General features: G+C 41.9%; 1 protein-coding gene across 3 annotated transcripts in view; it reads left to right on the top strand.

Moving 5' to 3' along the window:
- The window catches only part of TFB1M (transcription factor B1, mitochondrial), a 79,178-nt gene that overhangs the window by 7,367 nt on the left and 58,951 nt on the right, over nt 1–12,860 (top strand). The window contains exons 1-2 of one of the 3 annotated variants that reach the window (XM_042940130.1): nt 7,208–7,457; nt 10,214–10,365. In XM_042940130.1, the coding sequence (XP_042796064.1) occupies nt 7,325–7,457; nt 10,214–10,365 (285 nt within the window). In that variant the 5' untranslated portion in view covers nt 7,208–7,324. Of the gene's footprint in view, nt 1–7,207; nt 7,458–8,080; nt 8,187–10,213; nt 10,366–12,860 lie in introns of those variants that run through there. The other 2 variants (XM_042940131.1, XM_042940132.1) reach the window with 2 other exon arrangements.

Below are 12,860 nucleotides of genomic sequence, written 5' to 3'. Positions count from 1 at the left end.
CTGAGCCAAAATCAAGAGTTGAACGCGCAGCCGAGTCACCCAGGTGCCCCAATTTAGCAAATATTTATTAAATAGTTAACTGTGTTTCAGGCCGTATGCTAGGTGAATAATCAGTTGACGTTAGTGAACAAATAGATACTGACCTGTTGTCCCGGTTCCCACATTCTAGTAAGGTAGACAGGCAAAAAAGAAAAAAGAAAAAGAAAAAAAAAAAAAAAGAAAGAAAACCAACAACAAAAAGTGTAGCCGTACGGAAGGAGACAAGGACTCCACAGGAAACAAGGACTGAGGCACAGAGTCATACAGGAGGCAGTCCCTTGGGCAAAACCAGGACTGATTGGGATTTACCGAGTGCCCCATTTTTGTTAAAATGTCACAATAGGGTATAGCCACACCTGTTGTACCCTATTTTAGTAGATGTTTCTAGGTTCCCTAAGTACCTCCCCTTGGTATTAGAGCCACGCCGGATTCTCCCACGGAACTCCCTAGCAGTCCTCACCAACCGGCAACCAAAGAATTGTGTTTGGACTGAGAGGAGCCTCCAGGATCCTGCTCCAGGTCCAAGACCTCGTCCCTCCTTTCTGATTGTTAGGCGCTGTCTGCCACCTCTTGGTAGGTGCGTTAACTGACACATAGAGAGGAGAGGGAACTGTTGCTTGCTCTGGGTTTGTTCTACCAAAATGGACGCCTTTGAGGAAATGTGTTGATACCACAGTTATTTAGACTATCCTAGGGGTGCCTGGGTGGCTCAGTTCATTAAGGGTCTGCCTCTTGATTTCAGCTCAGGTCATGATCTCAGGGTAGGGAGATCGAGCTCCAAGTTGGGCTCTGCGCTGAGCGTGGAGCCTGGGTAAGATTCTCTTTGTCCTTTCCCTATGCGTGGGCATATGTGCATGCACGTGTGTTCGTGCTCGCTCTCAAAAAAAAAAAAAAAAAAAAAAAAAGAATCTCCCAGAAATAAAATGTTAGAGGAAACAATGTAAAAGCAAACTTTATGGAAAAGTAATCAAAGGTCAAATTAGCTTTCTTTCCTGTTAGTATTTGACAAGAAGAGTTCTAGCTGAGGAGGCACCCTTAATGACGACACATGGAAAAAGAGAAGGCAACCAAAAAGCAGAAGGTAGAGAAAACTACACAAGCAGAAGAGAGCAGGCAGAGAAAAGCAAGCACTGGATTTGAGCACATCCTGACTGAGGTATCAGAGAGATCTCCCGGCGGCACATAAAGCAGCCAGTTGTAAATGCAGGTTTGGAGCTGGAAATACGTTTGAGAAGCATCAGTACAAAAGGCACGGCACCTAGAATTTGGCAGGCTACGTAGTAAGTGTTGCTAAATCGAACTACCATTGTTCCACATTAAGTAAGGTGAGAACAGGTAAGTGTCCTTTGGATTTGGAAACACGGGGATCCTTGGGACTCTTGATGTTAGTCACATTAGAGGCAAGGATGGAGTGGGCTCAAGTGTGGACGGGAAATGAGGAACAATGGGGCTTCCTTCTTCAAGATGAGGCTAAAGTGGGAGGGGCTAACAGTGATTTTCCCTCCTCCTTTCTCCTGAGCATCCACTGTGATATCTGAAGCAGGAGTGACCCATCTAGACCCTCATCTCAGGTGAGGGGGGTGGGGAAGTTGCCCACCTAGACTTCTGACCACGATGTCTGCCTGGTCCCAATTCCCAAACTGGAGAACATCATCATCAACCGGAATGATGAATAAGAAAGCTTGTTCTAGGGGCGCCTGGGTGGCTTGGTCGGTTAAGCGTCCGACTTCGGCTCAGGTCATGATCTCACAGTCCGTGAGTTCGAGCCCCGCGTTGGGCTCTGTGCTGACAGCTCAGAGCCTGGAGCCTGTTTTGGATTCTGTGTCTCCCTCTCTCTCTGCTCCTCCCCTGTTCATGCTCTGTCTCTCTCTGTCTCAAAAAAATAAATAAACATTAAAAAAAATTAAAAAAAAAAAAAGAAAGAAAGCTTGTTCTAGGTCACTTCACCCAATAGCTGAAATTCTCTAGGGGAAAGACAGTTCAAATTGGAAATGCAGAGAATAGTGAGGAAAGTATTAATTTGGGATGATTTGGGGGAGGGGACGTCTAGTAGGGTAGAGGAATGTGGTTAAGTCCAACAGCACTCTGAAGACACCAGGCTCCATGTGGCCCAAAAGGGAAATGAAAAGATGCCAAAAGCCCGCTCTGGCTCTCCTGATCAAGGTTGAGCAAGACTCCCCAGCCTTCTTCCTCTTGTCTTCACCTGCTCCTTCTCAGTTGGAAGACTAGGCAGCCAGTGGCTGTGAACTAATTCCAACATACTAACTGGTACAGAAAAAGGCAGATCACAGGCCAAGGTGCACCCGGGGCCACTGCCTACATCATTTGGTTTCCAGGGCTTGAGGTGGTGATGGTCAAGGAGGGAGGACCTAGAACAGAGAAAGAAGGAACAGGTGTGGCCTTATTTACTAGTCCACTCATCGTCCTTTTGCTGCAGAGGGACAGAGCTGTCACCAAGATGTCCAAGGAGGCCCATAACTGGTTGAACCCAGAGCAACTCCCTTCCCAGAGCAGTTCGGTCCTGCATCAGTTTTTAAATGCACGGAAAAGGCTTACAGGCAAATGTATTCATGTTCACAGTGTTATTTATTCTTAACCTTTTTTTTTTTTTTTTTTTTTTTTGCAATTAAATGTTGAGGTTTAGGCTAAAAACTATTAATATAATGAAGGCTAATTCTTTTTACAATGCCTTTAGCATGTGCTGATTTTTTTTTCTTCACTCACAAAAAGGTTTTGCTTTATTGTGCAGGGGAAAAAAAAAAAAAAAACCCAAAACCTACCCACAGCTGAGTCACCCTGAGTCAAAAGTGTTGTCTATCCTCATCACCTTATTAGGATACTTGACAATAATTCACAGATCTTTGGGGATAATCAGCAGGCTTTCCAATACTGCCCAGAATAGTGGTAAACACTGTATTTTTAAAAACAGTGTAACTGTTACATGGTTCCCTCAGGCAATTAGCCGGTGTTGCTTGCCCTACAATGCCCTGCTTCTATCCCCAGAGAATAAGCATTTGGTCTGTTCAGAATTATCGTGTATTTCCTTCTTTCCTCTACATAGGTCACTAGATTCCTTTGTGAACAGTGGGCATCAAACAACCATTAAAAAAAAAAAAAACCTATGTACAAAATGCAGCCGTTAATATTTCTCAAGAGCACTGAGTTGTATTGAGTCATATTATGTGAAATTATAAAATACAATCAGAAAAGGGCACTTCACATGCCATCACAGTCATTTTGTAAAGTTCAGTTTGGTAATTCCGAGCCGCATTTAATTTTCTCTGAAAATTCCCACACGGCAGAAAGATATTGCTCTTTGTGGCTTTCAAGTCTATTTCAGAGAACTGTAAAACCACCACCTTTTGGAATTAGCACTGTTCCTATAAATAGACACTACATCACTTATACCAAATAAAGTCACATAGGCGTTTTCATTAATATGAATGCTAAAATAATAAGTGGTTTTTCTATATAACCATTCTGGGATTTATGAAAATTAGAATTCTGCATTATAGTTTGGTCTGAATCATTTGTAGTTCTTCATCTTCACTGATAGGGGGGGCTAGTAATTTCTGTATTAATTATAATATTTTAGCATGTTAAAATCTATATCTAGATGAAACAGATACTTCAAAGCTTCAAAACTGATGAAACTGCATACTTCTCTTTTAAGGGATAAAACCGTTTGCATTAATATGTGAAATATACTACTAAAACACCCCCTGCTGATTTCATAGGCTTTGCAGGGAGTTATGCATAATTTTCTGAAAATTAAAGGACTGAGGATCAGTATTTATGAGATCTCAAGAACTATTAAAAACTTGGAAGATTCTCCTAAAATGGAATTTTAAAAATTCAGCTCAACAATTATTTAACACACGCCAGAGGTAAAACAGCAGAGTAAACTCAGAAGATCAGAGTTTGAGATTCAGCGTCATGCTTACCCACACCATAATGGTGCTCATCTAATATCTTTGCAAACCTACAACACAGAATTGAAATGAGAATTAAGTGAAATAACTTGGGAAACTGCCTTGTAAAATAATAGCATGTAACCTCAGAAATGCTGACTGCTGAATGTAGCATGCTTAGGACAGGAATTCTCCTATTTGGATGTGAGGATAAATTCTCAGGAATCCACAAATTCTCCATGTAAATGTGTTTTCACTCCTTTTAATTTTGTTTGTGTTTTTATGTTGGTGTTAATCTTTTTTTAAAAAGTTCATGGAGCACATTCTAGATCATTGGAATATCCTCCTTGCAACTGCCATGCAATATACATATTCGAGATAGTATTTGTGCCAAGTAATTCAGCTTCATTTGTTTCCAAGCTAATGAAAACAGATACAAATGGACTTTTTTTTTTAAATTTTTTTAACGTTTTATTTATTTTTGAGACAGGGAGAGACAGAGCATGAACAGGGGAGGGTCAGAGAGAGGGAGACACAGAATCTGAAACAGGCTCCAGGCTCTGAGCTGTCAGCACAGAGCCCGATGTGGGGCTCAAACCCACGGACTGCGAGATCATGACCTGAGCTGAAGTCGGCCCTTGAACCGACTGAGCCACCCAGGCGCCCCGATACAAGTGGACTTTAATTTGTAGCTTCCGTTTTCCTCCAAGAGAAAGGCAAGGCACGTGGGCAACAATTCTGAGCAAAGATTTGGTGGTAATGTAGATCCAGAAAACTGATGAGAAAATCATTACATGGCACACCATAACCTTAGTAAGCTGAACTTTTAAGAGAACAAAATCTTGCCAGTCTGCATTAAGAGCAGTGATTTAACACCCTGATTTAACATCATTTGCACTGATGTTGTAGCTTTGCATATATTTATTGTAATTGTTTTAGTTAAATAACCATATGAAAACTGTAAACCTAAGCTTATACTCAGATTCAAATTCCATTTATTTAAATAACATTATAGGGGCGCCTGGGTGGCTTAGTCGGTTAAGCGTCTGACTTCAGCTCAGGTCATGATCTCACAGTCCGTGAGTTCGAGCCCCACGCTGGGCTCTACTGACAGCTTGGATACGCTGACACCCAGAGCCTGCTTCGGATTCTGTGTCTCCCTCTCTCTCTGCCCCTCCTCAGCTCATGCTCTGTCTCTCTCTGTCTCAAAAGTAAATAAACATTAAAAAAATTGTTTTTAAATAACATTATAAAATTAACATACATTAGTTAACTTAAAAATAATTTAATATTTGAGGGGTGTGGCCCATGAAATCAGAACTCAGAAAAGAAAACACTCTAGTTAAATCTTCTTTCTACAATTTGCTGTGTGATCCTGGGTAAGTCAAATGACTCCTTAACAGTAAAATAAGGATAATAATTTCATTCACATAGGAACACTCTGAGGACTAAATGAAATAATTAATGTAACCGTGAACGAATGTCTTCCCAGGTACGGTATGTTGTGGAAAATAAAGACACTGAATCAAGAGTTTAGGCTTCCAAACTACATTTCTATGCTGCCTTGGGCAAACTGCCTTATCTCTTTGAGAGTCACCTCCCAATTTTCTAAAGCTAGGAGGTATGTCAGATTATCTCACAGTTCTTTTTAATATTGCTGTAACAGAAGGTAGTTGTTTGGGTTTTCTATTGAGACTTCAATGGAAATTCCATTCATTTGATTTCACTCATATCATCTCCCCAGTTATTTGGTTTTCCATTAGCTTGATTTTCAGCTTACTTCTCTGAAAACTTAAAAAAAAAAAAATGTTATGATTTACTGTGGTCAATGTAGCAGTTTGCAAAACCAGGGTCAGAAAAGCTAAATTCTCTTATCTAGCAGAGAGATTTCGGTCTTTCTTTGCTTTGTTGTTTTTTCCGTTAGAAAGACAAAACTCAGATTTGAGTCTTTGTACTTAGATGTAACCATTCAAGGCAAGTCAAATGATCTCTCTACCTTGACTACACTGCTTAAAAAGCAGGCTCTGGACACAGACTTGTGGATTCAAATCCTGATTCCACTACTTATTAGCTATGCAGCCTAGGAAAAAAAAATTGCTGAACCTCTCTAAGCCTTTATCTTTTGTAACAATTAATGGGATAATAGTTGTAAAGCACCCAGCTGTGAAGCGTGGTATTTTTGGAAAACCTCAGGGAATGTTAGCTATTATTAGCATTGTCACGTTTATTTCCCTTCCTTTTCATCCTTACCTTTCCGGTTATGCAAGAGACTGCAATACTTGGAGCATGGAGGGGCAATAAGAAAGCTCTGGGAAAGTAAACAAGGAGTGGCAACTGGTAGTCAATGCAAAGGCAGAGGACTAGAAAGAACCGCCACCATACATGTCCCTGGATCTGGGTTCCACAATTTTCTAGCTTTGTGAATATCAATTAATTTATATCACCTACGTTTTTGTTTCCTCCTCTCTGACCTGAGACTAGTAATGTAAGACTGTTAGCGAAAGGCTCAAAAACCGATATTCAATATACATGACTTCCTAAACTCTCAACAAGGCGGCTTTCCTCCTTGACAGAATATGTTTAGAAGGGTCAGAAGAATTGGATTCTACTTCTAGCCTTCTCACTTTTGTACTGTGTTCAAACCCTTTAACTTTCTGGGTCGCCTTCATCTGCTACATCATTACAGTAGTAACGACCACCATGGATTGCGGGCTTACCGTATGCCATGCATTGCACTATGTTCTGAATCTGCACACAGGGCAACTTTCTCATTTAGTGCTTGCAATTTTAAGCAGATATTATCCATTTCACAGATGAAAAAACTAAGGCTGAGAGAAGTTAGAAACCTGCCATCCGGCACCTGCAGTGCTAAGGTTCTAAAACCACCCACCATAAAAGAGAATTGTTACCCACCAATAGCTTTGCCTCTAATCACTGGCTTTCCCACAATTACCCACAGAGAAAGTAGGCACGCCCACCCTCCAGAATTCACCACGGCGTGTGCGGGGCTCCACCCATCCTCATATCCGCGCCTGCGCTTTCCAGTCCAGGCCCCGCCTCGCCCCGCCTCCGCGGGCCGCTCTGGCCACCTCCCACCCGGGAGAGGCCCCGCCCGCCGAGGGAAAAGTAGCGCACACCCAGCCTGCACCGCGCTTAGCTAGACGCGGAGCCGGAGCTCTGGGTGCACCCGGATTTCCTGTCTGCCCTCTTCGCTTCCGGCGAGGCACATCCGACCAATGAGGTGGGCTGGGAGGCGGGCTCGGAGGCGGGCCTTAACGCTCCCAGACTCCCGCCACCTCCCTCTCCCTTCCCCGACGATTTAAGAACAGCGTGAAAAAACTAGCCAAGCGGCTTGGGTGGTTTCGCGGGGCCTTATGGCTGCTTCTGGGACGCTGAGCACTTTCCGCCTTCCGCCGTTGCCCACGATTCGAGAAATCATTAAGTTGTTCAGGCTGCAAGCGGTGAAGCAGCTATCCCAGAATTTTCTCCTGGACTTGAGGCTGACAGGTGGCTGTCTTCTCAGTGCTCCCCGGCTGTCTTCCCCGCATCCCTGGGGGACACGGGCCGGGGGTCTGCGCGCGGATCCTGCGGGCGGGTATCTGGGGTCAGGCAGTGTGCAGTGGGCCTTAGGTCAGGTCCTTCTACCGCTCTGTGCTAAAGAACTCCGGAGCCCCGCCCAGGAGACGCGTGGAATGCGTTGTTTGCTCGCGGAATGGCGTGTCCGGGGGGTTGCCGTGGGCCAGGGGAAGCAGGTGGTACAGACGCCGAGCAAACCCTGGGGGAGGCAGGGGTCGCGTATCGTGTTAGGCGGCTGTGGAAATGCGAGTCTTGCTGCATTAACACTAGGTTTGATTTTCATGCAGTCCGAAATTAGAATTTCAGTTAGTGCGGGGAGTTCTTCGAGAACACGTCGGAAAGTGGGTCGCTCATGGGATTACTTACTTAAACGCTTACTTGTTGAATGCAAAACCCGCGGGGCGCAAATATTCAGTAAAATACACGTCAAACAGACTACTTTGTGCTAGTGCAATTTGGGAGTGAACAAGGCAACGTCTTTCCGCAAGGGGCTTACGTTTTTTAGTGGGTTTACATTGTTCCCGTCCCTGATTTTAAGTCGCTTTTTGTGAGGTAAAATTCACGTGCCATCGAATGAACTCGTTTGAAGTGCAGAGTCTGGTGACAAACGTATGCATGCGTTTAACCACCGCTCCTGTGTCTTAGTGATACTTCTAAAAGGTGAGGTTGCAAGACTAACCTGTCTTACAAATGTGTCCACTAATTCACTGTTGCAGTAGAGTATTCGAGATACTGATATTCCATTTGGCCCCCTTCAGGAGCTAAAAAGATCAACGAATCCTACTCAAGAAGTTCATTTTCAATTAAAGGAAGTAGAGTTTACAAAGCACAATAACGGGATGTGGAGTCTTTATTCTGCCAGTAGAAACTAAGCTTCAGGTTCTCCAATGTTAATTGGAGGAGGGCCCCTCCTTCCAGAGCGATAAAGGGTTAGCTGCTTCTAAAATTCTTTAGTCCTAGAAATGACCAGAGCCAGCATTGCCAGTTGTTAGTCACATATGATAGACATAAAGCACCATTCTCAAGGCTGAAAATAGAGATCTTTGTATGTATGTTTTTAAATGTTTGAGAGAGCATGAGCAGGGAAGAGGGAGAGAGAATCCCAAGCAGGCTCCATGCTCAGCCAGACTCAGGGCTCCCCATCCCACGACTATGAGATCATGACCTGAGCCAAAATCAAGAGTCCGAAACTTAACCAACCAAGCCACCCAGGTGCCCTGATCTTATATTTTTAATATAAAAAAAATTCTTCATTTATAGTATCTCATGTGAGTCTTTGTTCTCCCCGGGGATAAATTCTGGAATCTAGGTACTATTCCCTCTTCTCTGGGAACCAGAGTAAGAGATTAAAGTACCTGTCTGCGGTGGGAAGCTCTGGTGGGAGCAGATGCTTGGTGAACTGACAGTGCCTCTTTGATACTCATTTGTATTTGAATGTGCCTGAAAAGTTTGAGGGCAGAGCCCCTGACCTGCCTACCATCCTAGTTCTCCATTAAAAAAAAATGAGAATATTGAATTCATTACGCCTTTTCCTTCTGAAAGGGATAATAATCATCCCTGTACCCTCTGAAGGGCGTTGGTCTGTAATGGAGGAAGGATTGCTTTAGAATTTACACCTGAGCTGGAGTCCCTTCTCTCCCATTTGCTTTCTACATGACCTTGCCCAAATGAAACAAATGAAAAGTTAAATTGGGATAGTAGTTCTTAATGTGTTGGAAGGATTGTTGAGATGCGTGGGAGAAAGCTTGTAAACCACCTAAAACAAATGGATGGGGACGTGTACTAATTCCCTCCCAGCCAGTCAGAAGGCAAACTATTTTTGGATGGTTGAAAGACTATTACTGCGTTTAAGCCTACAAAAATGGGACTATATAATCCCAGCGAACACTGCAGAGAAGTGCTGGTGTGTTTTCAGTGGCTAAATTCCCACTGTCCCAGGAGCCCCAGTTACTTGGATTTTATTATCTCCGTCAGTAAGACCAGCCCATTGTATGTTATTCCAGAAGTGATGATCGATTGCCACAATCCTTTTCATGATTTCTTAATATCTGCTTACTTGAAGAGGCTGATTAATTCAAAACATTAACTTTTCCATATCAATTTGCATATTTGCAAAGTTTAAAAAACTTCCAGGTATAAGTTTAGCTTTTTCCAGAAAAGTGACCAAGAATCTGTAAATTTCTGCTAATCCTATGATCTAGGAACTTGTTGCTATGGCCATGTTGACCAGCTATATGTCTATAAGTAAAAAGGAGACTGCCATTACTTTTTGCTTTTGAATTTATAACTGGGAGCAGTAGAAATTCTGAATGTGAAACTGGTCTTATTCAAATATTCAGTACCTGGCAAGTGTAGAGAGATGGTTTAGCTGGTCAGTTGTTAGGAATTGATTGGTTTGGCAGAGGAATGGATAGAAAATACAGTGTTTAACTACATTTAAGTTAGGAAGTTTTGTCATAATCCCGTTTTTCCTAAGGGACTGATACAGTTCAACTATAATGTGGTAGAATATTGGATGGCCACTACATGTTTATTGGTTTAGGCTAAGAGTTAAATAACTAAATAAATATGGTGTAAAGGATTAGTTGAGTCATGGTTGATAAGAATTTGTGGAGATTATTTTTTTGTTAACTTCTATACATTGAAATTTGTCCAGATAATTACAACTTTTTTTTTTTCTCTCCTAGATAAAATTGTAAGGAAAGCTGGTGATCTGACAAATGCTTATGTTTATGAAGTGGGCCCTGGGCCAGGGGGAATCACAAGATCCATTCTCAATGCCAATGTTACTGAACTTCTGGTGGTTGAAAAGGATAGTCGATTTATTCCTGGATTACAGGTGAGAGACTTAAAATGCCTTTTCTAGGAGGTAAAAACCCAATTGAAATCTTCAGTCCATGATTCTTTAACCTCAGTATATCCAAAGATTGTGTAGGTTGCTCCTCAAACTGTGGATCTCCAGATCCTTTTCCAGAGATTCTGATTCTGTGGTCTGGAGAAGTCCAGGAATTGCATTTCTAACAAGCATCCCCACATGGTCTGTTGACCACTATTTGAATAAACCTGCTTTATGTATTAATGTTAACCTAGTTTTGTGTGATCTGTTTTTTTAATCTAATAGCCATGTATGTTCTGGCCCATTCCTTCAAAACTAAGGAAAATAATTAACGCCAATAATGACCCCGCTATTGGCATGACTTCTGAGAACTTCATTTAGATTCAGAAAATCCTTTCTATAAGCAAAAGATGGAGAAAACCGAGGTTTCTTTTAAAGGAGACTAATTGTCAAGCTTAGGCATTTCTTAAGAATTTCTTAGGCAAAGAAGTGAAGTGGTACCACTGTGCACGTAGATTTAAGATGAGGTTTGAATGAAATGAAACAATAGGTGCTGTTATATGAGAAATATTTGAAGGAGCTGGGCGTGTTTCCGAGGAGAGGATCTTTGAGTGAGGGGATTCAGAGCTGCCTGTGAAAGGTGGCAGTGAAGAAGATCGCTTATTTTGATTTCTAGAAAAAAAAAAATCATACAAACAGGTAAGAATTGAGGGAGGCAGATGTGGATTTAAAATAAGGTGGGACTTACATTTTTTTAAGTGGTAGCAAAGAGCGGAACCCATTATATCAGGGATATTGTAAAGGGAATTCTTCACAGGGGGCACTTAATGGCTTAAGGAACTTTGATTCCTCTGTAATTCTAAAAGTTTAGAAGAGTCGTTAGCCTTTGGCTTAGATAAGTAGCAATTTATTGAGTGTAACCGAAAAATAAAGTTATCTGCGTTATTACTATCATACAAGAGACAAATTGGTTTACAATTGGTACGTCCTAATGCTTGTGTATGCAACAATTGAAAAACGTTTAATTTCTGCCAGAACAGTTTGAGGAAGTTTGTTTGAAAATCTAGGGCTTTGTGTGCATGCGATGGGTTTGTTTTTTTTTTTTTTTTTTTTTTTAAGGAGTTTTTATTTATCAGATTTTATTTGGCTACATCTAGTTTTTGCTTTAAAAAGTTATATAAAATTTAGTTTTATCTAATTTTTATACTTTTGACAGAATTGGTTTTCGATTTATAACTTTATTTTGGGATTGCCATATGGTGCATATTCCTTGATCAAATATGGAATTTAATACTGATTTTTTGCTTTGAATTACTTTCTTTCAAGAACTGTCTGCATCTCAGAAGTGAAAGTGGGAATATTTTATTTTCAGTGAGATCATGAGATAATAAAAAGAAGCTGAAGCACACTATGTCATTCCCTTCAGGTTTTTTCTTTTTAAGTTTTATGTATTTATTTTGACAGAGAGAGAGAGAGAGAGAGAGAGAGAGAGAAAGCATGAGCAGGAGAGGGGCAGAGAGAGGGAGAGAGACAATCCCAAGCAGGGTCCCGGCTGTCAGTGTGGAGCCTGACGTGGGGCTTGAACTCACAAACTGAGCTCATGACCCGAGCTGAAATGAAGAGTCGGTAGCCACCCAGGCGCCCCTCAGATTTTTTCATCTAGCCCTTTCTGGACATAAGAATACTCTTCGGACTTTATTGCCCTTGAAGAGACTTCCTAACCCTCAGTCTTCCCATCTGTTATGTACAATTCTTTCTCATAAGGCAAGGGGGTGAATCAAATTTCTGTTCATCCCCACCTTAATTTGCATACTCTCCTCTCTGATCCCAACAAAAGATGTGCGAAGAGGGGCTGTTTAAAAGACAACTACACCCTTCTCTTTTCAAATGCCTGCCCCAGCCCCTGCACTCCTAACCCCTGCCTTGTTTTATTTATCTCGTTGGATTGAACATCATCGGATACATTTTCTGTATGTTCTTATTTGTTATCTAACCCCCCCCCCCCCCCCCCCCCCGCCTGGAATGTACTGGAATGTAGTGCAAAGAGCATAGGGATTTTTGTGTGTTCCCTTCCGTGCTGTATCTCTACCACATGCAACAGTGCCTGGAGTATAGCAGGTGTTCAATAATGTCTTAAATGGGAAAATAAAAGGTTGACTTTATGTGTCTATCTAATCAGCCAACTAAATGTGTCAATTTTTAAAATTATTTATTTTGAGAGAGAGGGCGCGCGTGCGTGTGCCCATGAACGGGGGAGGGGCAGAGAGAAACTGAAGCAGGCGCTGCACTGTCAGCACAGAGCCAGACCCAGGGCTCATCTCACGACGGTGAGATCATTTAATCGCGAGAATGAATAATTGTGTGGCGTTGGTTATTTAAAAAGTTTTGTGACCTTTTTTTCTGAATACAAAGATTTGTTTCAAGGTAAATTACTCTGCAAGAAATGTGTATTTGTCTTACATGTTTCTGTAGAAGAAGCAAAATTAATTCTTAGTGTC

This window comes from Panthera leo, chromosome B2, assembly GCF_018350215.1.
Source record: "Panthera leo isolate Ple1 chromosome B2, P.leo_Ple1_pat1.1, whole genome shotgun sequence".
Taxonomy (NCBI): domain Eukaryota; kingdom Metazoa; phylum Chordata; class Mammalia; order Carnivora; family Felidae; genus Panthera; species Panthera leo.
Note: the sequence above shows the minus strand (reverse complement) of the source record. Positions and strands in the feature narration are given on the sequence as shown.